This window comes from Mixophyes fleayi, chromosome 5 (assembly GCF_038048845.1).
Source record: "Mixophyes fleayi isolate aMixFle1 chromosome 5, aMixFle1.hap1, whole genome shotgun sequence".
NCBI lineage: Eukaryota > Metazoa > Chordata > Amphibia > Anura > Limnodynastidae > Mixophyes > Mixophyes fleayi.
The window spans coordinates 32,606,701-32,630,626 of record NC_134406.1 but is presented as its reverse complement, the minus strand read 5'-3'; the positions used below and the strand labels follow the sequence as shown (position 1 = coordinate 32,630,626).

Here is a 23,926-nt window from a genome sequence, read left to right as displayed (position 1 = left end):
ACACAGAACTGCTTAATTAAAGGGGCAAAATTGGCATTTGTCCTGTACCCAACAGGATTGAGAGCCCATCATTAGATAGCGTGGATATTGGGACAGTCCTAAAATAGCTTTTATCTTGGCTTTTTTGGGGGTAGATTTACTGAAGCTTCTAAAAGGAAATGTGTCTACAATGTGCTAGATAAATAGAAGCTAGAATGTGACTGGTTGCTATGGGCAACACCTCCACTTTTCCTTTTTAGAAGTATTAGTGTCTAACCCTTGGGGGCAGATTCAATTAGCCGTGATGTTCCTGAGAACATAGCGGCTGTGCATTTCTACCGTTACTACGATAAAAATATCCGCTAATTTTTCCTTGCACCACTATGGGGCGCAAGGAAAAATGAGCGGATATTTTTGTAAAAATATTCGCCGCAAAGTGTCTTCGGATTGTCTGCGAGACACTTTGCGGCTAACTGAATATCCCCCTTGGTGTCCTAAGAAGGGGGCCCTTTGTTTTAAAGAGGAACATATGTGGCTTGACACACTTCAAGGTAATATAACCTAAACATAATTTGTACCAGAGACCTCGCTAAAAGCTCGAAAACTATCTCAAGTCATCCCAAAACTCTGATATCACTTCCAAGTAAGAAACCTTCACACAGCTCAACTGGTGTTTTGGAAGGCGGTTTTAAGACCCATTAATGTACTCAGTGAGATGTTTGTGTTGAATATTTAAATACAATATGTTACTTTTTAAAATGTGTTGAAACATCTATTTTTATATTACTATTTTTACAATATATAAGTGTTTCTTATCTGCATTAAAATAATAGGTAACTGCCATCCCTATGTCCATTAAACTAGTAACTTTTTTTTAAATGTTGAATGTTTCCATTAATGATAACTGATTACAATTTAAATTCTGATTCCTCTTTACACAAGACCCTACAATCTTCATAATGTGCAACCTTTACTTAAGAAAATTACTGGACATCAGTTCCTTAATAACTATTCTGGGTTTACTGAAGCAAGTAAAGCCATTATTAGAAAAAGCAATAAGTATATGGGCTGCCGTTAATAAGTATATGGGCTGCCGTTAACTATGTTAACCTTTGCTAAATTCCATGTAACGATGAGAAGGTCAAGCGCCACTCAAGTTACTAATCATTATTAAGGAATATATTTATTTAATGTAGGTTTTACGGAAGTTATTTGTTTTATTGAAGCTTGTGATTTATTACGTACCTGTGACTGCAAATATGTTATCAGTAAAAATTATTACTTCATATATCCTTCTATAAACTTAAATATGCCTGTACTGACGGCTCTATGTTACCAGGACACATAAGACTTGTTATGGTATATTTACTAAACTGCGGGTTGAAAAAGTGGGGATGTTGATTATAGCAACCAATCAGATTCTAGTTATCATCTGTTTAGTACATTCTACAAAGTGACAGCTAGAATCTGATTGGTTGCTACAGGCAACATCTCCACTTTTTCAAACCCGCAGTTTAGTAAATATAGCCCATAGTCTTATTTTTACATTGCAGGAAGAACATATATAGTAGCCAGATGGAAACTATAATAGGGACAAAAACAAGACTCTATTGGGCACCGTTTTTCCTCTTTTTTTTTCAAATGCAATGTTATATGAGTTGTACTACAGGTTATTTGTTACCTTTCTTATCAGCTATTGGACAATATATTTATTGGATTTGGTGATTCCAGGAATCTTAATCCTCCCTAATCAGGCCCGTGTACAGTGGTGAGGCTACGGGTTTACCTCCAAGAGTCAGGTTAAGAAACGTTTCGGTGTGGGTAAATACAAGTAAATGGCCTATGAAACCATAAAACCAACCAACATGTTTAACAGACTATTATGGGATGTATTTCAATTGTAAGTCCTGAAGAATAATCATAATGCACTCTCTTCTCTTCTGATCTCTCTTGAAGCCGTGTAGTGAAATCTGTCACGAGCCTGCTGGTATGGAAGCCCCAGTCATCCTTCAGTGACAGCCTTAATCTTGGAATAGAGTGGCCAGGTAGAGCAAGAGCCGTCCTGCTCCCTCACCTGGTTTCCAATACCTAGTGACCTGTTTCCCGCTGTTCCGGTGGTGAAACAGATCATGTGAATCAGCAGAATTATTTCTAAGTGGCCAAACGACATTGTGGACTACTGTCATGGTCTAGGTCATAAGAAAACTTATTTCATTGGAACAATATTTTTCTCTCATTAAAGCCTAATGTTCTAGGCTAATGTTCCCAACATGTCTGCGACATTAAAAATATGGTCGTTTTTTTAATAATAATAAGTGTAGTAATTTAGTTAGAGAAACTATGTCTGGTTTTAATGGGGTTTAGCCTGCTCTATATCAAACTGGATCCTGAGAAGGAAATATACAGAGAACAAACACGGAAGAGACCTTTGCCTGACAGCTAAAGTCTCAACCAAATCATTTCTTCAACCATGAAGTGTTTCTCTACTTAGTTACTGTGATCTTTTTACCTACGTTAGAAATTAACTAAATATATTTAAAGCACTACAATTCCATGTGGCACACAATGAATTTACTGTGTATTCAGAAATGAACAATCCAATATCTATACATTAATATGTGATTAGAACACTTCCTGGTGTAGCTGATTTGGGGCCTCTGATTCTGTAGCATTGTGTGAAGTATACAGCAAGCTGACTGGGGATCTCATTGTTACCATTATCTCCCATGTGGAGCTCTGTTGATTGCACAATTTATCTATTCCTTATGTCAGCAGACGGGTAATAGATTGTTTTGTCATCGGGGTCCTTACACTGCGTTACATTGCTTTTTTTTCTGTCTCCCCATTGAAATGTGATGCTAACCCATTAGACACATTGTTGTGTTAGATACTATTACTGTAATGCATTGTATTACTTGTTTGTTTCGATCTGCCACTCTTCATTTATATTGACTCCTCATTTAGGGGTATATTTACTAAACTGCGGGTTTCAAAAAGTGGAGATGTTACCTATAGCAACCAATCAGATTCTTGCTGTCATTTTGTAGAATGTATTAAATAAATGATAATTAGAATCTGATATAGGCAACATCACCACTTTTTCAAACCCACAGTTTAGTAAATATACCCCTTAGTGTGTTATATAGTCTGGATAGATTTATTTGTGAGGAATATATACAGTAGTAATATCCATTTATTTTAATTTATTTTTGCCTATATTAATAAATGTATTTCTATCTCTTGTGAGCCCTTCATGTCTATTTTACAGTATCATAATTATGGCTCCCAATCTAATATATAAAAATCATTGGTCTGTTTGTTTGTCTGTCTGGTTATGCATTCAGACACTCCTGCACCGATTGGGATTAAACCAATGCAAAGTGATCCCGGTCGAACCTCCTGTTGCTGTACGTTGGGCAGAACTTTGACCCAGGGAGCCCGTTCTGAGACTTCCACTGGATTGATTTGCACGAAAACTTCCCAGAGTGGCAATATTAGATCCCAGAAGACATACTATGGGGTTGAGGTCCTGGTTGGACCTCCTGTTGGGTTACGTTGGTCGGAACTTTGACCCAGGGAACCTGTCCTGGGCCTTCCACTGGATGGATCTGGATGAAAACTCACAGAGGGGTGGTAATTGGTGTGGGATGTCTAGAGGAGTGGTTGTGGTCCTGGTCCAACCTCTCGTTGGTGTACGCTGGCCAGAACTTTGACCCAGGGAACCTGTCCTGGGCCTTCCACTGGATGGATCTGGATGAAAACTCACAGAGGGGTGGTAATTGGTGTGGGATGTCTAGAGGAGTGGTTGTGGTCCTGGTCCAACCTCTCGTTGGTGTACGCTGGCCAGAACTTTGACACAGGGAACCTGTCCTGGGCCTTCCACTGGATGGATCTGGATGAAAACTCACAGAGGGGTGGTAATTGGTGTGGGATGTCTAGAGGAGTGGTTCTGGTACTGGTCCAACCTCTCGTTGGTGTACGCTGGCCAGAACTTTGACCCAGGGAACCTGTTCTGGATCTTCCACTGGATGAATTCGGATGATATTGTAACTGCTAATTATTTTTAAATTGTTGACAGTTACATCCAACTCATTGATAACCTAATAACTTGATGATTTAATCCCGGGCAATGTTGCGTATTTCAGCTAGTATCAAATAAGCCCTAAGAAAGAAACATTTTTGTTCCTTTTTTAACTTGTATTACACATTAATTACCTGCATTTTTAAGGCAGGGTGTATATAGTATCTTTACCAAATTCCAATATACAGTCTGCAATGCTGTTAGTTTGTTTGATTATGTTTTATATTGTTCAAGGTATAGCAGGGTGAACAAATTCTACATAGGTCCTGCAACCAGGGCCGTTTTATAAAGGGGACAAAAGGGTCATTTGCCAGGGGCCCACTAGGACAAGGGTGGAGAACCTTAGACATAATGAGCCCCGGTAGAACTTCTGTATCAGTCTCCTGTGTCCTGGACAGACAAGCTATGCCTTGCTGCAAAGGGGGGAGTGTCCTTTTTTAATTAAGTAACTTGACCATTATCATGAATAAAATATTAAATAATAAAATAAATAAACACTAACTTCAATTTCAACATCATAGTATTAGACCTAAACACATAGCCTAAAATTAGCTCAAATAATAACTCTTAACCTACCCCCAAACTTTAAAACTAAACCTGATATTAGACCAAGGGTGTTTTACTGTAAGTTATAAGCGTGGAATCCATAATTTTATTGTCTTGTATTTATGTTATAAGAAAACATAATGTTCTCTCACATACATTTGCAAGTCACCCCTCGTTATTTGTAAAGGAGCATGGGTACAGTTATTTACATGTTTTCTTTGGTCACTGCAGTGCCTTAAATTGACCCTCCATCCAATAATACAATCAAGGGGGAAGATTCAACTGCCGGCGATGTGTCAAGTGGACATCACGCCGTGCAGATTGACAGCATTTACGGTAGAATACTCCACTCGTTTCCCCATGCACTTCTAAAGGGTGCAAGGAAAAATGAGCAGAGATATCTGTCAAATCCCTGTCACAAGGGGCCTGATTCATTAAGGAAAGTAAAGCAAAAAAAATGAGTAACTTTATAATTGGAGTAGAACATGTCCTAGATCAATGTTTAATGTCAGTGTAAAAATAAAGCTATTAAAGTATTTGCTTCCTACATGAAAAAACAGTCAGTATTTTCCTTATGTGCAAAATAATAAACTCATTTGCACCTCTGCCATTGCAACATGGTTTTGCGAAGGTGCAAAGTAACTAATTTTTTTGCTTTACTTTCCTTAATGAATCAGGCCTAAAGTGTCTCACGGATGTTCCAGAGACATTTTGCGGCTAACTGAATTCCCCCCATGGAGTCTTGTGTTAACGGACTTTGGGGGGGGGAATTCAATTAGCCACGAAAATGTCTCCAGAACATCTGCGAGACACTTCTCAGCGGAGATTTGACAGAAATCGCCGCTGATTTGAGCAAAGATTTCTACTGTATTTGACAATAATGTGCTATGTCTGCGCGTTACATCTCTGGCAATTGAATCTCCCTCCTTGTGTTAAGACCTTTCCTAGGCACTGGAGTGTTAAAACTGCAATCTGAGAAGGACTCAAGCCATTGGCCGCCTGCATTCTACAAATACAAATTAATGTTAACGTTAACATTCTTTCATATGCCAACTGAACACTTTTGAGAGTAATCTTTCATTAGACACACATAAAGCCTCTCACCCCAAGTGTTTAAATATATGCAAAAAGCCTTGTGCTCCAAGTATTTTTTAGATCTTAAACCTTTCAAATTCCTGTGTTCCAGGCTAGAACCCTACATGACCTCTATGTCAGGTAGACAGAGACAGTTTTTTCTGGTACTTCAAGCTAAATATCCATATTTAGGGTCCCATAGAGAACAGCATAAAACGACAAAACTAAGGACTAAACCTACTTAGGTGATTATATAATTATAAAGTTGTATACCACTGGGGATTTACTGTATAACCCTGACAAGGATAAAAAGGAGTCCTACATTATTAATGACACTGATTTTTTTTTTTTTCTTGCTCAACCAAAAGGCACTTACTTTGAAAGCCATTCACTGAAAAGATGTCAGGATGATAAAATCCAGGCTTGCAAATGCATTTGTAGGCTCCAAGAACAAATCCAAGGCCCTTAATTGGTATACACTGAAATAAAGAAAACAAGCAATATAATGTATGTAGACTTGGAAAATGATTTAAAGAACAGCAGCTCAGCATTTTGTTACATATACTACTCTTATATATTCGGTTGCCTGAGCTCACAGTACAATCCTGATAAGATTGATATGATAGTCATTCAAGTGTATATTAAGATGATATTATTAAACCGGACATTTACTGTGCGCCACAGGATAAAGAGACATGTATAGGTTGTATGTTTATCCGTGTATGGTTTACCCATAATCCTTCCTGACTATTATTCTTTGGTAGCAAAGCTGCTTGAAAACAATGTACCGGTTCCTATAGACAAAGCAGGGAAAAAATAAGGTGTAACATTTGTTACACTGTATATAAAAGACAGGGACCATGATGCTAGTCGTATATATTTTATATTACTTCTTACAGTGTGAGCCACGATGCTCCCAAAACCAGAATTACTAAACATAACTAGAGAGGGGTTAAAGCACTGCATGGAGGAATTGTGGATAGAGATGTAAAAATAATCACCTTTTAACCCCCTTGTAATAGCTTCATACAAACTGAAAAACTGGCTCCTGCTGCGCAATGCCTGGAATTCTCATAGGCAAAGTACAGTATATGAACCGGTTGCGAAGACATAAAATATAAATAAAATGAAAGTAATAGTGGCAGGTCTTCCAATGTGAGGTTCCAGTTATTTAGTAATCCCAAGAGCTGACCAGTGTTGTCATTTTCACCAAACATCGTTCTATACATTTTGGGTGGTGATATCCTCTAACATCAATTACTTAAATAGGAATGAATCCTCCCTCTTTGCTACCTGAGGAGGCAGGTCATAATAAAGGAGGGTTGTCCAAATGGGAATGATCATTTTTGTTCAGTCAAAGCAAACTGGTCACTTGTAAACTAAGTGGGAAAGAAAAAGGACAATCCTGCTCTAAATGGTTGTCTGTTTACTTGGACATCTCATTTTGCAAAAAGAAACCTAATATTTCCTTCTGTGTGTAGAATCTTGTGCAATCAGGGGGATATCTATGCTCTAATAACCCAAGCACCTGCTTCAGACCCGAGTGATATAGAAGGCCCATTGTGATTTGGATCTGCACCGGGGCTCCTAAAAAAATAAAAATGAAAAAAAAAATGTGATTAACTCCCCGTTCTCTTCCGAATAACAGCCAGTCCCATCACTGGGTGTACGTTGCTGTTGTCTTTGATCCTGTAATGCACTGAACTGGCTGCATATCACATTTGACACCAGAAATAAGTCTGCATATTACTCATAGAACCATATATTGGAATATTAAACTTTGCACCAGATATGATCTACATATTAGACTGGGCACCAGATAAGTGTGTGTATATTAGACTGGGCACCAGATAAGTGTGTGCATATTAGACTGGAAATTATATATCGGTCTGCACAATAAACTTGGCACCAGATATGAGTCTCCATATTGGACTCGAGACTAGATATTAATCTATATATTATTCTTGGCACAATATATAGAACTGCATTTTAAAATGGGCACCATATATAGGCCTGAGTAATAAACTTGAGACCACACATGGGTCTACATATTACACGTGGAACCAGATATGGACCTACATATTAGACTTGGCACAAGATATAGGTATGTATATTACACAAGGCACCAGATATGGGTATGTGTATTACACATTGCACCAGATATGGGTATGTATATTACACATTGCACCAGATATGGGTATGTATATTAGACCTGTCACCAGATATGGGTATGTGTATTACACATGGCACCAGATATGGGTATGTGTATTACACATTGCACCAGATATGGGTATGTGTATTACACATGGCACCAGATATGGGTATGTGTATTACACATTGCACCAGATATGGGTATGTATATTAGACCTGTCACCAGATATGGGTATGTGTATTACACATGGCACCAGATATGGGTATGTGTATTACACATTGCACCAGATATGGGTAAGTGTATTACACATTGCACCAGATATGGGTATGTGTATTACACATGGCACCAGGTATGGGTATGTTTATTACACATGGCACCAGATAAGGGTATGTATATTAGACTTGGCACCAGATATAGGTATGCATATTACACATGGCACCAGATATGGGTATGTGTATTACACATTGCACCAGATATGGGTATGTGTATTACACATGGCACCAGGTACGGGTATGTGTATTGCACATGGCACCAGGTACAGGTATGTGTATTGCACATGGCACCAGGTACGGGTATGTGTATTACACATGGCACCAGGTACGGGTATGTGTATTACACATGGCACCAGATATGGGTATGTATATTAGACCTGTCACCAGATATAGGTATGTGTATTACACATGGCACCAGGTACGGGTATGTATATTACACATGGCACCAGATATGAGTATGTATATTAGACTTGGCACCAGATATAGGTATGCATATTACACATGGCACCAGATATGGGTATGTGTATTACACATTGCACCAGATATGGGTACGTGTATTACACATGGCACCAGGTACGGGTTTGTATATTACACATGGCACCAGATATGGGTATGTATATTAGACTTGGCACCAGATATAGGTATGCATATTACACATGGCACCAGATATGGGTATGTGTATTACACATTGCACCAGATATGGGTACGTGTATTACACATGGCACCAGGTACGGGTTTGTATATTACACATGGCACCAGATATGGGTATGTATATTAGACTTGGCACCAGATATAGGTATGCATATTACACATGGCACCAGATATGGGTATGTGTATTACACATTGCACCAGATATGGGTATGTGTATTACACATGGCACCAGGTACGGGTATGTGTATTGCACATGGTACCAGGTACGGGTATGTGTATTACACATGGCACCAGGTACGGGTATGTATATTACACATAGCACCAGATATGGGTATGTATATTAGACCTGTCACCAGATATAGGTATGTGTATTACACATGGCACCAGGTACGGGTATGTATATTACACATGGCACCAGATATGAGTATGTATATTAGACTTGGCACCAGATATAGGTATGCATATTACACATGGCACCAGATATGGGTATGTGTATTACACATTGCACCAGATATGGGTACGTGTATTACACATGGCACCAGGTACGGGTTTGTATATTACACATGGCACCAGATATGGGTATGTATATTAGACTTGGCACCAGATATAGGTATGCATATTACACATGGCACCAGATATGGGTATGTGTATTACACATTGCACCAGATATGGGTATGTGTATTACACATGGCACCAGGTACGGGTATGTGTATTGCACATGGCACCAGGTACGGGTATGTGTATTGCACATGGCACCAGGTACGGGTATGTGTATTACACATGGCACCAGGTACGGGTATGTATATTACACATAGCACCAGATATGGGTATGTATATTAGACCTGTCACCAGATATAGGTATGTGTATTACACATGGCACCAGGTACGGGTATGTATATTACACATGGCACCAGATATGGGTATGTGTATTACACATTGCACCAGATATGGGTATGTGTATTACACATGGCACCAGGTACGGGTATGTGTATTACACATGGCACCAGGTACGGGTATGTATATTACACATAGCACCAGATATGGGTATGTATATTACACATAGCACCAGATATGGGTATTTATGCTACACATGGCACCAGTTAAGGGTATTTGCATTACCAATTGCACCAGATATTGGTATGTATATTACACATGGCACCAGTTAAGGGTATTTACATTACAAATGGCACCAGATATTGGTATGTATATTACACATAGCACCAGATATGGGTATTTACATTACAAATGGCACCAGATATTGGTATGTATATTAGATAGATTTTTTAATTTCCATTAGTAAAATGTTAATTAAAATAATCACATTATAAATATTTGTATTCTTGCATCCATCAGCAATGTGTAGTAAGTAGAAATAAAACAGAAACAGGTATTTTGTTATTTGTCTTATCATAATCTAGTGCTCATTAACATTCTCATATCTATATACCTTTTAATTATAATTAAATATTCATATAAATATGAATGATGATTCTTATCATTGGCTGTGAAAGGTAATATTACAATGTACTGAGTAAGTCTTTATTTTACAAAGTTGACGAATGTATTACATATTTTTGTGAGGACATGTACCTATCTAAACAAGTATGGGATAATAATATAAGGACGCTCCTGTAATGTTGCCATAAACCTCTTAGTAGACTTCCTGCTGAGTTTTCTCCTTATCCTTCATCATCTTTGAAAAAAAATCCTGCTTTTGGCAATGTCCTTGTTGTGCCACATTTTCTCTGCATATTCATGAATGTCTTCACTGTGTTCCATGGTACATGCACGCCTTTGAAATTCTCTTATACCCCTATCCTTATTGGTATCTTTCAACAATGAGATCCTGTAGATGTTTTGATATCTCCTTATGGACAATGGCTATTTCAGTAGGAGGGAACCAAGACAACTACAGGAACAGCTGACATTTATTTGGGCTAATTGCTTTTTAACTGTTAACTCTGAACACAGCTACAGTCCCCATTATGAGAGGGTGTGCACACTTATGCAGCCAATGTGTTGTAGGTGTTTTATTTTCACTTCTTTGTCCTAAACATTGTCTATTTGGCTGCAAGTCACATTAAGAAAAAAGCTTTTGACATTACTGATCTTGATTTCAGGCTTTACATTCCAACTAGAGATGCTCACTGACCGTGTTTTTGGTTTTGGATCTGGATTACCTTCGTGTTTTGGTTTTGGTTTTGGTTTTGTTTGGTTTTGTTTTGCAATTTTGTTCAAAAATCAATGTTTTTGTGCATAAAATAACCTAATTTAGTGCTCCACCTGTTTCTTGGATAAGTAAGGTAATTCTAAAGCTAATAAATTAGGAAGAAAACAGTTTAATCCCTGGAAGGCCGTCCTTAATTCTCTACACAAACCTGGTTGTCTTCCTCTTCATCTTTGCCTATTGGCAATGCAGCCATCGTCTTGTAGTTGAATAGAAAAAAAGCAGCCTGCATAGACTGTGGAATTAGAAAGTAAAAATAAATGGACCACGGTAGTTTGGTATCTGTCTGCATCAGACCCCCTCTCCACTAGGAGTAAAATAGTAAACTATTCAGCCGTTATAGAGTCTAGAATATAAATAGAAATTGAGAAAGGCAATTTGGTATCTGTCTGCATCATAATCATCAACATCATCATTAGTGCCCTCGTCGCCTACACAAATTTCCCCCTCATCCTCTTCTAATTCAAAAGTGGCATCCTCAATTGGTGTATCACCGGCTACACTCGGGCTGTTAAGGCACACATCAGCAGAACTGCTGAAAGGGCCCTTCTTTATGGGTACACTATCACTAACAGAATGCTCATGATTAGACATCCCACTGTTGGATGGACTCTCCACAGGGATTGGTGTCATTTCTGATTCAGAGCATACATTATCCTCTAATGCCTTACTGTTTTCTTGCAGCTCGGCTTTCACGCGTAACAGTAGTTGTGCACCACTTGTAGGCTCAGTAACATTTTTTTGATCTGCCATTAATAGACAAAGGTGAAGGCCTCATTCTCTCTTTGCCACTGCGTGTATAGAATGGCATGTTGGCAATTTTTTTTTCTATCGGCACTTAACTTTTTCTCAGTTACACTTCTTTTGCGCTTCAACACAGTAAAAAATTTTTGGGTGTGTGTTTTTTTGACTGATTTCAAAAGACTGTGTAGTTTGACATCGCCTTTCCCAGATGACGTACTGGGAACACTACCATCAGGACTGGTGACAGAACCTGTTTGCTGATTCTACTCATATGTGGACTGCTTAGAATCCATTATGAGCCCAAGCACTTGCAGTGCTACAAATTGTTTTAGATACTGCTGACAAATATAACTTTTGACAGCCACAAAAATTAATGCAAAAGAATGGGGGACACCCCAAAAGCACTTGGGAGTGCTAAATATTATATTTGAAGTCTGCTGACAGATAGTACTTTTGACAGCCAGAAATATTAATGCAAAAGAATGGGGGACACCCCAAAGCACTTATAGTGCCAAATATTGAAAAAAAAAAAAAAGACTCCTCTATCCTCCTCTCTTCTCTATCGATTGTTATCAGAATTGGAATCAGAATTGTATTGTCTGTCCCTGCTCTAATCAGCCTATGACTACACCATGCTCTCTCCCTCTGTCAAATGGCGATGTATTGCTGTGGAGGCAGGTATTTATAATTTTCAAGTATCGCGAGAACCGGGCCCCGAGATCCGACAACGTCACGATGACGTTCGGCCTCGATTTGGATTCCGAGTGGGCGGGAGAGTACCGAGCCTGCTCGGCTCGGTACTCGGTTAGGTAAAGTTCGGGTGTGTTCAGTTCTCGGGGAACCGAGCCCGCCCATCTCTAATTACAACCATCTGCAATCTCAATAAGGATGTGTAGACTAATTATATCCAGTGGTACCAAATATAACTTAATGTCTTATACATGGCACCAGATATGGGTATGTATATTAGACATGGCTGGCTTCTAGAAGTTGGACATTTATTGAGGCCTGCTCATTCTGTAAGTGCCTTTAGAGCCTGCCCTTCTAGCTATTTAAGTGTAGTCAGCTAGGACGATGCTACATGGTGAACATAGCAGGGCAGGAGGCACTGAGAAAAACTTGCATATCAGCAGAAATAGTCATAATATTCTTTTCCAAAGCCTATGTATTGTGACATATGTCTATATATATGTAGATGAATGATTGGAGATACAATGGGGTTTATGGGGAAAAAAGGAACTGTCTATGCTGATGTGCAGTGATCATTTTATATTGATGTATCCACTATTGCAGTGTATTGTGACATCTTAAAAAATTTGCTTTAGGGCCCAATGACATCTAGTTGTGCCTCTAATTGTGCTGCGTATCCAACATTTGGACCTGATACGCCTATGTGTATAGAAGCCAAAATTTCCTCCTTTTACATTCAATGCAATTTTGTAAGATATGACTTTTATGCTGTACCTCTACAGGTCTGCAAACACATAAATGACCTTTGCAAGGACCAGGTACAATTGGTCCCAGAAGAAGATATGAGTAAAACATGCTGCTTAAGTTAAGTATTAAAAAAACTCCAATAGGAGTCTAATGTACTGTATGTCTATCTAGAGTGCACTACACATTACATACATAGATGTACTAGCTAACAGAGTCCTTGGAAACTGTATTCAGATGTTGTCAGTCATGAAGTAGGGTAATTACCTTGTAGTCTTAGCATCAATGTATTTGTTCCTTCTATATCTGTTGACACTAAACACTGACTTAAGTCCACAATCTCACCAGTTCAGCCAACTGGCTGCTAAGCAGAAAGTAGAAGGGATCTAAATAACAACGCAGTTCGAGCAGATCTTCTCACGCTTACTATAGTTAGCTTTGCTGACGTAGGTGGACTTAAGCAGCCTGGTTAATACATTGTGGAGAAATTAGATTACAAAACGTGGGACAGACTCTCTCCAGCTCCCGAGCTCCCGAGTTATTAGTTATGTGCTACCAATTCTGTGGTTTACAAAGCATCAAATAATCCCAATCTAAATACATTTTTATTATAATAATTCTGTATTTATACCTCCTAAATTTACATAACTGGAGAAAATATATCTGTAATATTTATTAAATACTGAAAAACCTATCTCAATGGGAAACATTCAGATTACAGTAGGTGTAGGGTAAAGGAATACTATATATTTAAGAGCTATTCAGAGTGCAGTTTCCTGCTACTATCCAAAATGCAGACTAATGTAACCCTCTAACACTTTAACTTGCATTTCACACAAAATTTTAATTAACATTTTCTGTCAATATTTCAAGTACAGAAAAAATAAATTAGTGACTAGAGTGGTACAAGAATTACACATTTTTTTAGTAGGGATAGTCCACTTTGAACATCCCAACACCTTAATGTCCTGCCCCACTCATGTACATAATAAGGGGGAAGGATTGTCTGCCTTTCACGCCCTTACTGAAACAATAGTGTGCAGCAGTTTATACAACAGGAGGACTTATTATGTCCAGTGTGATTCAGTACATAATAGCCCACCTGCATTCTGATCTACTGAATTGGACTGGAGGAACTTCTGCTGTGAAATGTGGCAGAACTTGAACCCCTGCCAATACCTTCAGAAAAGGGGGTTGCCCAAAATTGGGCAATCCCTCCTTGACGTTCCTTGCATAAGAAGAGTTCATTCACGAACCTCCCAATATTTGAGTGGTCAAATAGGGTCACATTCATGTGTTCCAAAGTGATACACTTAATACACTTGTGATTGTAACTATATGTTTGATAAGGAATCAGAACAGAATACAGCACTGCAGTGGGGGGCAGCTCTGACACTTTAATTCCCTCACACACAGCTTGGAATCTAATAGAATGTTTACTACAATGAAAATATTGAAATATGACTTTTGTTCCAAAATCATTATCAAGACAAGCTGCATTGTAGTGTATTTTGCATTTATAGCATAAAACGTGTTCTACATAAAATATATTACTTTTGAGCTAGTAGACCATTTTGCTTGGATTCACTGGAAGGTCCCCAGACACCCGAATTCAACACTGGACCTGGTGCTGAGATGGGCATACGCTCATTTGCGTAAAATCCGCAAATTTGTACAGCGCATGCCTTCCAAAAGAGGAACGCACATGTATGCATGCAGAGTTGCACGAATCTACTCTTGTGTCTGTTTGCGAATGGAGAGGGCAGGGGCAGTCTATCGAAGGCCAAGTGCCGGACGGGCTTGTTCACATAATTATGAACAGATGCAGGCCCACATGGAGATGCAGATACGCTTGTCAAAGCCATATCATTGTGGGTGCCTGAGGGCTGGTGCAAATACACAGTGTTGATGATGATGATGGTCGCTAGAACTAAGCTAATTGCTTCTGGTTGGCTGATTGCACCCAACATGCGCCCAATTCAGCATCAGGTCCACTGTGTTCATTCATACACATCTATAAAAAGGACAATTTAGTAGGAAAGAGGAACGGCAAAGGGGTATAAGTCCAAAATAAGGATAGTTTGGAAGTACTTAATTAGAAAGGAATAAAAAAGGGATAAAAACAAAAAAAGTTGAGTATGTATTCAATAAAATAGGTAATATTCACATACACATGCCTGCCAGAATATAGCTTACAGTAATGTTTTGGTACTTTTTGTGCTATATCTACTTGTTACAGAATCTTCTTCTTGCTTTATTTAATGATGTGAAACAAATTAGTAAAAGTTCTCTATTTAGTAACAGAAGGTCTAACCAGCTACAAAAGAGTTCCTGCTGTATTTCATTTGCCTGGACATGATTACTAATGCACAAAGGCAGATGGCAAGTGTAACACCACAGAGACATGGCAAAGATGAAGAGTCTTATAACAGGAGCGAGCAACTGTGTCAAACTGACAAACACTTTAACCCATGTTATATGTATAAATATAAATAAAAAAAAAAAAATATATATATATATATATATATATATATATATATATATATATATATATATATATATATAAAACACAATTTATTTATACTATACATATATCTATTTCTATTTTTTTATTTAGTGACCGGAAGAGACTTTGATCATTGATACAGTGTTTAGGAGCACATAAGTATCTCCGTGTGGTTAGCTTCAGGTAAGATTAACTGTTTCCAAAAAAGCAAAAAACACCTAGCACACTCATTGTATTACCTCATTTATTGCCCCCTCTCTAACAGTCCCTCTTCAGTCGGTCACAGTGATCACTCGGCATGGTTCCAGATATGCAGGAAATGTGCTCCATTCTGTCTGAAACTGACCTCTGTAGAAATCTTTGTTCTATGTAATACAGGACTCTCCTGAACTCTCATCTGCCAGAAGCTGGGCCTCTTGGGATAGACCACTTGTTTCAGCTCCTGTTTCAGCTTTACTGAACAAGAAGTCTGGATCATCCAGGGCCCCTTCCACATCACAAAAGCATGAAAGGGGTTAAAATAAGGAGGCTCCCTTACTCAACCAGGATTAAGTCAACTGACAACTGGTTGGAGTTACTATTGTTTCCAAGTAAGAGGATTCTACAGAATGTATCAGACTCATGGCACCAAACCAGCAGCAGGGGAAGGTACCTCTCCACTCCTATCTCCAACCACTAAGGACTTTGAGCCAATAAGAATCTGGATGAACTTATAAGAAAAAAGCCTGATAAGAGGATCAAGAGGTATATTAGGTCAACTGAGCGTGGTGTTGGAGTTCTGGCTTCTACCAGCTCAATCATGGTGCCTGGTCCAAATACAGAGTGATCGCAGCATACACTGGGAAATCTAATCCAGCATTCCTCACTCCATCAGGAGCTGCTCGAGGGTCTGTTCATCTAATCGGTATACAGTAGTAGAGGGACTAGGGTTCCGACCCCTACCACACCCAGAGCATTGGCTGAGGGGTCTGGATCATCAACACATTGGGAACAAATCTATAACTTGGCCAGAAAACATATACATGGCAGTATATAGAAGCATCAGCTTGGTCGTGGAAATTCAACATTGGAAAGATCCCACAGACATGAGCGCTCCATTGTCGAGGCAACTGCCTGAGGACCACACGTTTCAGAAAAACAACTTGTCCGAACATTGTCGCAGTCACTAATAAACTCTGTTGCACCATTGAGAAAGAACAACAGCTTGGCCAGACTCTGGGTGTTCTTTCAGTGCTGGCGCAACGTTATTAAATAACCATACTAACTGCATAAGCATTACTTGCTGAATTTACATAGTGGCCCGTAGTAAATCTTTTCAGCAACTTAACTGTTCTGGGAGTTGTTTTATTGTTCTAGAAATATATAGTTATTGTTTTACAGTTGTTCACACACTCTGTAAATAAAGATACCCTATCTTTGAGAGAGAGAGAAAGAGAGAGAGGGAGAGAACATATTGTTTTTATTGCACTTTTTCTAATTTATTTTTGTAATTTTGTTTGGGGATTGTAATGTTTGGCCATCCCCCACCATGTGCCCATGTGCTTGTTGCATCACATTATTGACTTCAGACACAAAGCCCCCTTGTATTTTGTGACTATTGTTTACAAAAAATAACCTAGGTACACATAACCCCAAATTATTGTTTGCAACACATGAGGCAAGTAGAGTTGAGTAAAAATTTCAAAACATTCCCTTCACTTCACATTTGGCAATGACATTTTGCATGTTTGGATTTTAGCCTTAAGTCTTCACAGTCCTACCTCAACCACACAATACAGCAGAATAAATTACCATCATCATTTTAGTTCTTTTTATAGACTATAAATTCTGCAAAATGCAAGTTTACAAATGCAGTGCAGTATGGCATTCCGTGGAATGTCAAAGCGAAACTCAAACATTTGATCATACATGAAACTCGATTCATATGAAATGTCACCACAATTTCACATAACTAGTCAAGAGTCCCCCTTGCTGTGACAAAACCCAGGGGTAGAGGACTGTCCCAGGTCATCACTAGGTGGATGTACCCACAGCAAACTACAAAGTGGCCACTCAGTCTTGATAGATCCCTCGCTGGAGAATTGGAATATAGGAGTCTTACAACACCAGCCTTAACCAGCCTCAGCAGAGAGTGGCTTTACCAGTGACCCTGAACAGCAACAGTCACTTTCTACAGATCCTTGCACCACTTCCAAAGCCTGTCAACCAGACAGCAGCCAAAAACAAGAGTCTATCCGGATCACTCCGTCAAGCTTGGACACCAATATGTTTCTTCAGACTCTCGCTAGGCCACGAATAACACTGGTGTGTTAGGAAATGAAATCCCCAGAAGCACCATGCAGGAATCCCTCTTGTGTCCATGGTAGCTCTTGTGTCTATGGTAGACCACTATTGCACACCTTTATTACTAGGAGATATTGTAGGGGCTATATGCCCTGCTGTTATCGGCTTCACTAAGTCTGGGAGTGTTTTCTGTCTTAACCCATAGTGCAAATTAGCTCTTATCCCTCCCTGGCCACTAGAAGCTCTCCTTTGCATTTGGGTTAAACCTGGATATACACAGTAACTGCTCAGGTACAGCACACACAAGATATTTTTTACAGTGAAGAGTACACTTAAAAAAATAACTTGTTACCACTTGAAGACTAAAAAAAAATCAAATTGTATGTACATATGGAGCCAAATCCCTTTATTACAGGGGTAAGGAAAAAACAGGCTCAGCCTTTATTGTGGGTGCCCACTGCCAACTGTTCACCACATATGTAAATACCCTTATCTCTGCTAGCAAACAACAAATAATATAATAAAATAAGATACTATTTAAATTAGAATATTTTATATTTCATTAAAAAAAATTATATAATTGTTTTAGAGTATTGCAGAGATAAAATTACCCTGTGTTTATACACTTGTAACTTGACAAAACAAAGCACCACCACCACCGAGTCCCTGCACCCTAGTCTGACTTATTTTACAAGTGGTCCAATGCCTATCGTACTAAGTCTGTATGACAGAGGCAGCAACACCCTTCCTTATTACTGCTTTACACTAAAATGACAATGATGCCTAGGGTAAGGAGGACTTACTGAACTCTCAAATTCATTTACAAAACAATTTACAAAACTTGTGCTATATTTCCAAACCTCTGAAACTCACAGAAACCAAAACAAGCAGAAACATTACAATATGCAAACCAATCAATATATCATAGTATAGCTCCATTTCTCATGCCTTAGTATATTGATATGGTATATTGATTGTTCTTCTACATGCCCATTATCATCCATATCTGCTACCACTAAAAACATACAGTGTTACTGGGGTTTTATTATGAATTAGAACACACACTGTAACTGCAATGTAAACAGAAACACCGTGATTATTGAGCTGTTAAGCATTTTAATCTCCAGTTTTATTGTATGTTCCTTAGAGAATTCTGCTACTATTAACAGACCATTAACTGGGAAACATGTTTAGTCCGTCCAGCTTTCAATGCTACTAATTAGTGTTATCGTATTATTGACTTGTCACTTGTTGTGACATTTACCCAACTAATAAACAAAACTGTTACCTCATTAACTGTGGTTCCTTTATATGTTATCACGGTTACCTGCATCTTACATAACTCCAAGGCACACTTTGTGGTTGAGCAGCATAGGCAAACCGAGGGGGGATTTCCTCCCAGCCTGGGGTACTGTATGCTTGAGGTGGCTCGACCCTGCCCTGGGACCAGCCACTTTGCATGTTGTGTGCAGATCGTTTCTGTCTGCACTGTTCACAGCCATCTCTCCCTAACAACTATTGAAAGCAGCAAGAACAGGTAGGAGAGAGCAGGACAGTCTGTCAACTGTTCTGACACACTCAGTCAGGACTTTGTCCTGATAGTAGGGACAGTTGGGAGGTAAGTCCCACTTCACACGGCTCTGCTCGAAAATGGAGAGCTGTGTGCCTCTAACAGTAGTGCACTCAGCATTGCCTGTGTATATGATGAGGATAGGAGGAGTTGGAGAGCAGACAAGAACTGTCTAAAATTATAGCCACGCCCCAAAGCATGCTGGCCATGCCCACTGGTGGTGTGCCATGGAAACCACTCTCTACAAATCCTGTGTTTGCCCCTGAGCTGGTACATCTAAACCCACCAAATGCATCTGTCTATGTGGAAACTGATGCATGATCTTACCTCCGAACTTGTTAGTGTCCTTTATTGGGATATTGCGTGTGTGCTGATTAGGAACTACACAAGGCCATTCCCATGTCATGTTGGGGCTTATTATGACCCCCAGGGCGTGCCTCCTCCCCCAAAACCACCCCTTCAATGATGTGCATGCCTGTTGCTCCCATTAGCAGGACGTACCTCTCAACTGTCTTGGAATCTACATAGATGTTGTCAGGCCCGAATAGAGGAGAACACTAACCGGTATTAGCGCTACTGAGCTAGTAGGTGTGAAGTCTAACGTACCCCTGGTTTTCACAAGGAACCCCCGCAAGGAGGTTTGGACTTCGCTGCACAGGGCACGCAGGTCGCGCTCCTATTAGTCAGTTGCCGGTGTAGTGAAAGAAAGGTCAGACGGTCTGGGTCAAGCCAATCGGAATGCATGGTACAAAGGGAGAATCCAGGAGAATCGTCAAAACAAGCCAAGGTCGCAGGAACAAGTGGTGCAGATAGAAAGGAAGATGGTCGACAAGCCGGGTCACAACTGGAGAGCAGATACAGGAGAGTGGTCTAGGAAGCCGGGTCACAACAGAGGAACGAACACTTGAGAGCTAAAGGCAGAAACTCTGGCACCCTAATGGGCCCAAGGAGCCAGGTTTAAATAGAGGCAGGAAATGGCAGTGATTGGTGGCTGAAATCAGGCACTCTGTGTGCCGATGATAGCGTCCCGTTGCCCAGCAATGGGACTGATCTGGGCGCATGCGCCCGACGGAGCTGAGTTCGCGGCATCCCTGTTGCCTAGCAACAGCGCGCCCTGATCGGCTCACACAGGCGTCCGTCCCCGCCGAGTGGAAGAACAGCGGGGACGGCGCCTGACAGATGTCTTCACAAATCGGAACTGTCCCACCTAAATCGTGAGCATTAGAAGGCATCTCTTTCTGCTTCCCTCTGTGGTGCCCTAGGCAAGTTCTGTCTTGGCTTATATGGCAGATATAGCCATAAATAAGCATTGTGCATATGTACAAAGTTGATATGTATAATGCATGTATCATATACAACAGTTTATAGCCATTAATTTGAAACCTAAACAGCTTTGCTAGTATACTCTGCACAGAGCTGTGTAATATGATTTACATAATATAAATAAACAATAACCAACAATAATAATAAGAGTAAATAAAGCCATATTTCATTATATTTTAAGGTTTGCTTTGTGGCTGGAAAAGTTCATCATAGTGTGATTTATATACATTCCTTACATATTATTTTCCCAAGGTTGTGGCATAAGGTCTATTAGCAGCCTGCACTGTGTTTCATTGGTCTGTACACTGAATAGAATGTTCGCTTGTCATACTGTTTTTGCATAGCACTAGGTTACAATCCGTCACCATGGCAACCTGATGCAGGCGCTTGGTACACTTCAGCTTACTGACATATATTTCAGGCTTCACTTCACACTCTCCTCCTTACCAAGCAGCCTTGCAGAAATACATACTCTCTAATTGTGTCGAATATAGCTTTTTTCTTTTCTAAAAACTGAGCACTTAGCTGTCAGTTTGAGCATTTATGTTTTTCATCTTTTATTGATTGGGGTTTTGTTTTTTTATATGTTGCTCCCTTTTAATTTATAGCATCAATAGTTCTTTATAGCTTTAGTTATCTCACCCTTTCAGACAGGAGAATGGGTTAGAAATAAAGGAGCACTAGACACTCAGATTAATTAAATGCTGCAAATCATTTCAATTTAAACTATTAACTGAAATAAAAAACTTAAATGGCAATAATAAACAAAGATCAAATAGGGTTGCTGTTTGCACTAACAGTAAAAAGGACTGGCGCCCCCAACTGTGCAACCTGTGTAATCGTTACGTTACTGTGTCTGATCTGTCTTTAGCCAGCTCACGTATGCGCAGATTGACCCCAGGCAGGCTGGCAGAATGGTAAGAGTCCTCTTTGCGCTGCCAGTCAGTATTGCCAGGGAGCTGAGCATCACCCAACTGCCCCAGCGACATTTTATTGTTAGATTAGGCAATAGATTTTCTATATCTGCAATAAGCAGCAATAGAATATCTTCCATATCAGTTAATATTGATAAATAGACCCCTCAGTCCCTTAATTGGGGAGACACATCTACACATAGAGAGATCTGTTGGGTCTCATTTACTTACCCTTTAACTAGTTTCTAAAAGTGCTTGTCTATAGTGTATTTTATTATGTTCCATATTTGTGACTGTGTTTTATTGTTTCCAAATACTACATTTCTGCTATTTTAATTTTAGCAGATGGTGGCCATTCTAACACTCATTTTATAAAAACAACCAAACTTACATGTCAACCATAGATTGGGCTGCTATAATACTGAATAAGAAAGCCAGGACACCATTGTGTTATGAAATTTGCTCAGTCCTAATAGATTTCCAGGGGCAAATATCAGAATTGTCCTGAGAAAATAGGGACATAGGACAGCTATAACCATTCATTTAAAAGACTGCTGTCTGTTTTTTGCAGAGATTTCTCCCCATTCTCTATCAATCCTGCATCACTAGCTTAACACAGAGCATTCAATCTCCAGTCTATGACTTCCTATCACCCTTTAAAGCTTATTGAACATATTGGGTTTCCAGCGGTAATTATGAGAAATCACTTGCACTAGAAATCTTATAGGATAGCAGAATATACAGAGTTAGAGTTACTTACACTTTGTTTCCACACATCATATACATATAGCATACAGGGGCCTGATTCACTAAGGATCTTAACTTGAGAAACTTCTTATTTTAGTCTCCTGGACAAAACCATGTTACAATGCAAGGGGTGCAAATTAGAATTCTGTTTTGCACATAAGTTAAATACTGACTGTTTTTTCATGTAGCACACAAATACTTGATAGCTTATTTGCACACTGAAATTTAAAGTTAATATTTGTGTGCTACATGAAAAAACAGTCAATATTTAACTTATGTGCAAAACAGAAAACTAATTTGCACCCCTTGCATTGTAACATGGTTTTGTCCAGGAGACTGAAATAAGAAGTTTCTCAAGTTAAGATCCTTAATGAATCAGGCCCCAGAACTTTTACCCTTTTTACCATAGCAGTCTGGCTGGACCAATATGCAATGTGTAGCATGTAAGCTCATGAATCAAACTGCACTTGTCCTATACATTGTAAGCTTGTGAGCAGTGTCCTCTCTGTCTGTCTCGTTTTAGTACTATGTTTGTTACCAATATGGAATATGCTGGTGCCATATAAATAAATTCTAATAATAATAATATTTAATGTAAAGTCTAGTGGAATTTAAATGTCAATCTGAACATTTGAAATGTTGAGAAGTATAATAGTTAATGAGGATTCACTAACATTGCTTGAAGGTGCATATGTGCACCATGGCAACCAATTAGCAATTATTTTGTATCCAGCGCTAGTTAGACATTGTGCCTCACTTCTTAGAATATGTGAGTCTTGGAATAATGTGCAAAATGTGTATAACCATGATCAGGTGGGGTCTTACACCGGGGGAAAGCAGCTACAACAGATACGCCTCATAGAGTCATATCTATGGCTACTTCCCCCTCGGCATAGTGAGTAAGTAACGTTTAATGTCTGCACCTGTCCGCAGTCTACCACCCCCGGTCCACCTCTCTAAGCATACAGAGGCGCACAGGCTGAGACGTAAGTTTTCTTATTGACTTTTGCACTTTGGCAACAGATGTGAACCTTGGTTTTGCACCAATTTACTTGGAATGTCCTCTTAGTGCCCTTCAAGGTACTTTTCTACTCTCCACTCTCAGTAGATGCCTCCGTGTTCCCGAGTGGGAAGAGAGGCAGAAACATCTGAAGAGGCGCAGTGCGCAAACATCACATAAAAGTACAATCTCCTAATAATTAAGATACACTTCTTTTCAGTTTTTCCTAAAATACTACTCGGCTTGCCATCATTTATGCATACACTCCCCTGTAATGTCCGAGAGACTCCAGAATTCCGGATAGGTCTCCCAGACTCCCAGGTGAGGAGATCATTCTTCCGCATCCAGCCTACTTCCTACTGAAGTCAGCAGGATGGAAGCCTCCAATGATGAGCGATTTGTGGTGAATCACATCATTTTAGC

At 39.4% G+C, this 23,926-nt stretch overlaps 1 protein-coding gene across 1 annotated transcript in view; it reads right to left on the bottom strand.

The window, feature by feature from the left end:
- The window catches only part of GPR158 (G protein-coupled receptor 158), a 214,279-nt gene that overhangs the window by 128,521 nt on the left and 61,832 nt on the right, over nt 1-23,926 (bottom strand). The window contains exon 3 of the mRNA XM_075211974.1: nt 6,057-6,159. Within this exon, the coding sequence (XP_075068075.1) occupies nt 6,057-6,159 (103 nt within the window). The remainder of the gene's footprint in view (nt 1-6,056; nt 6,160-23,926) is intronic.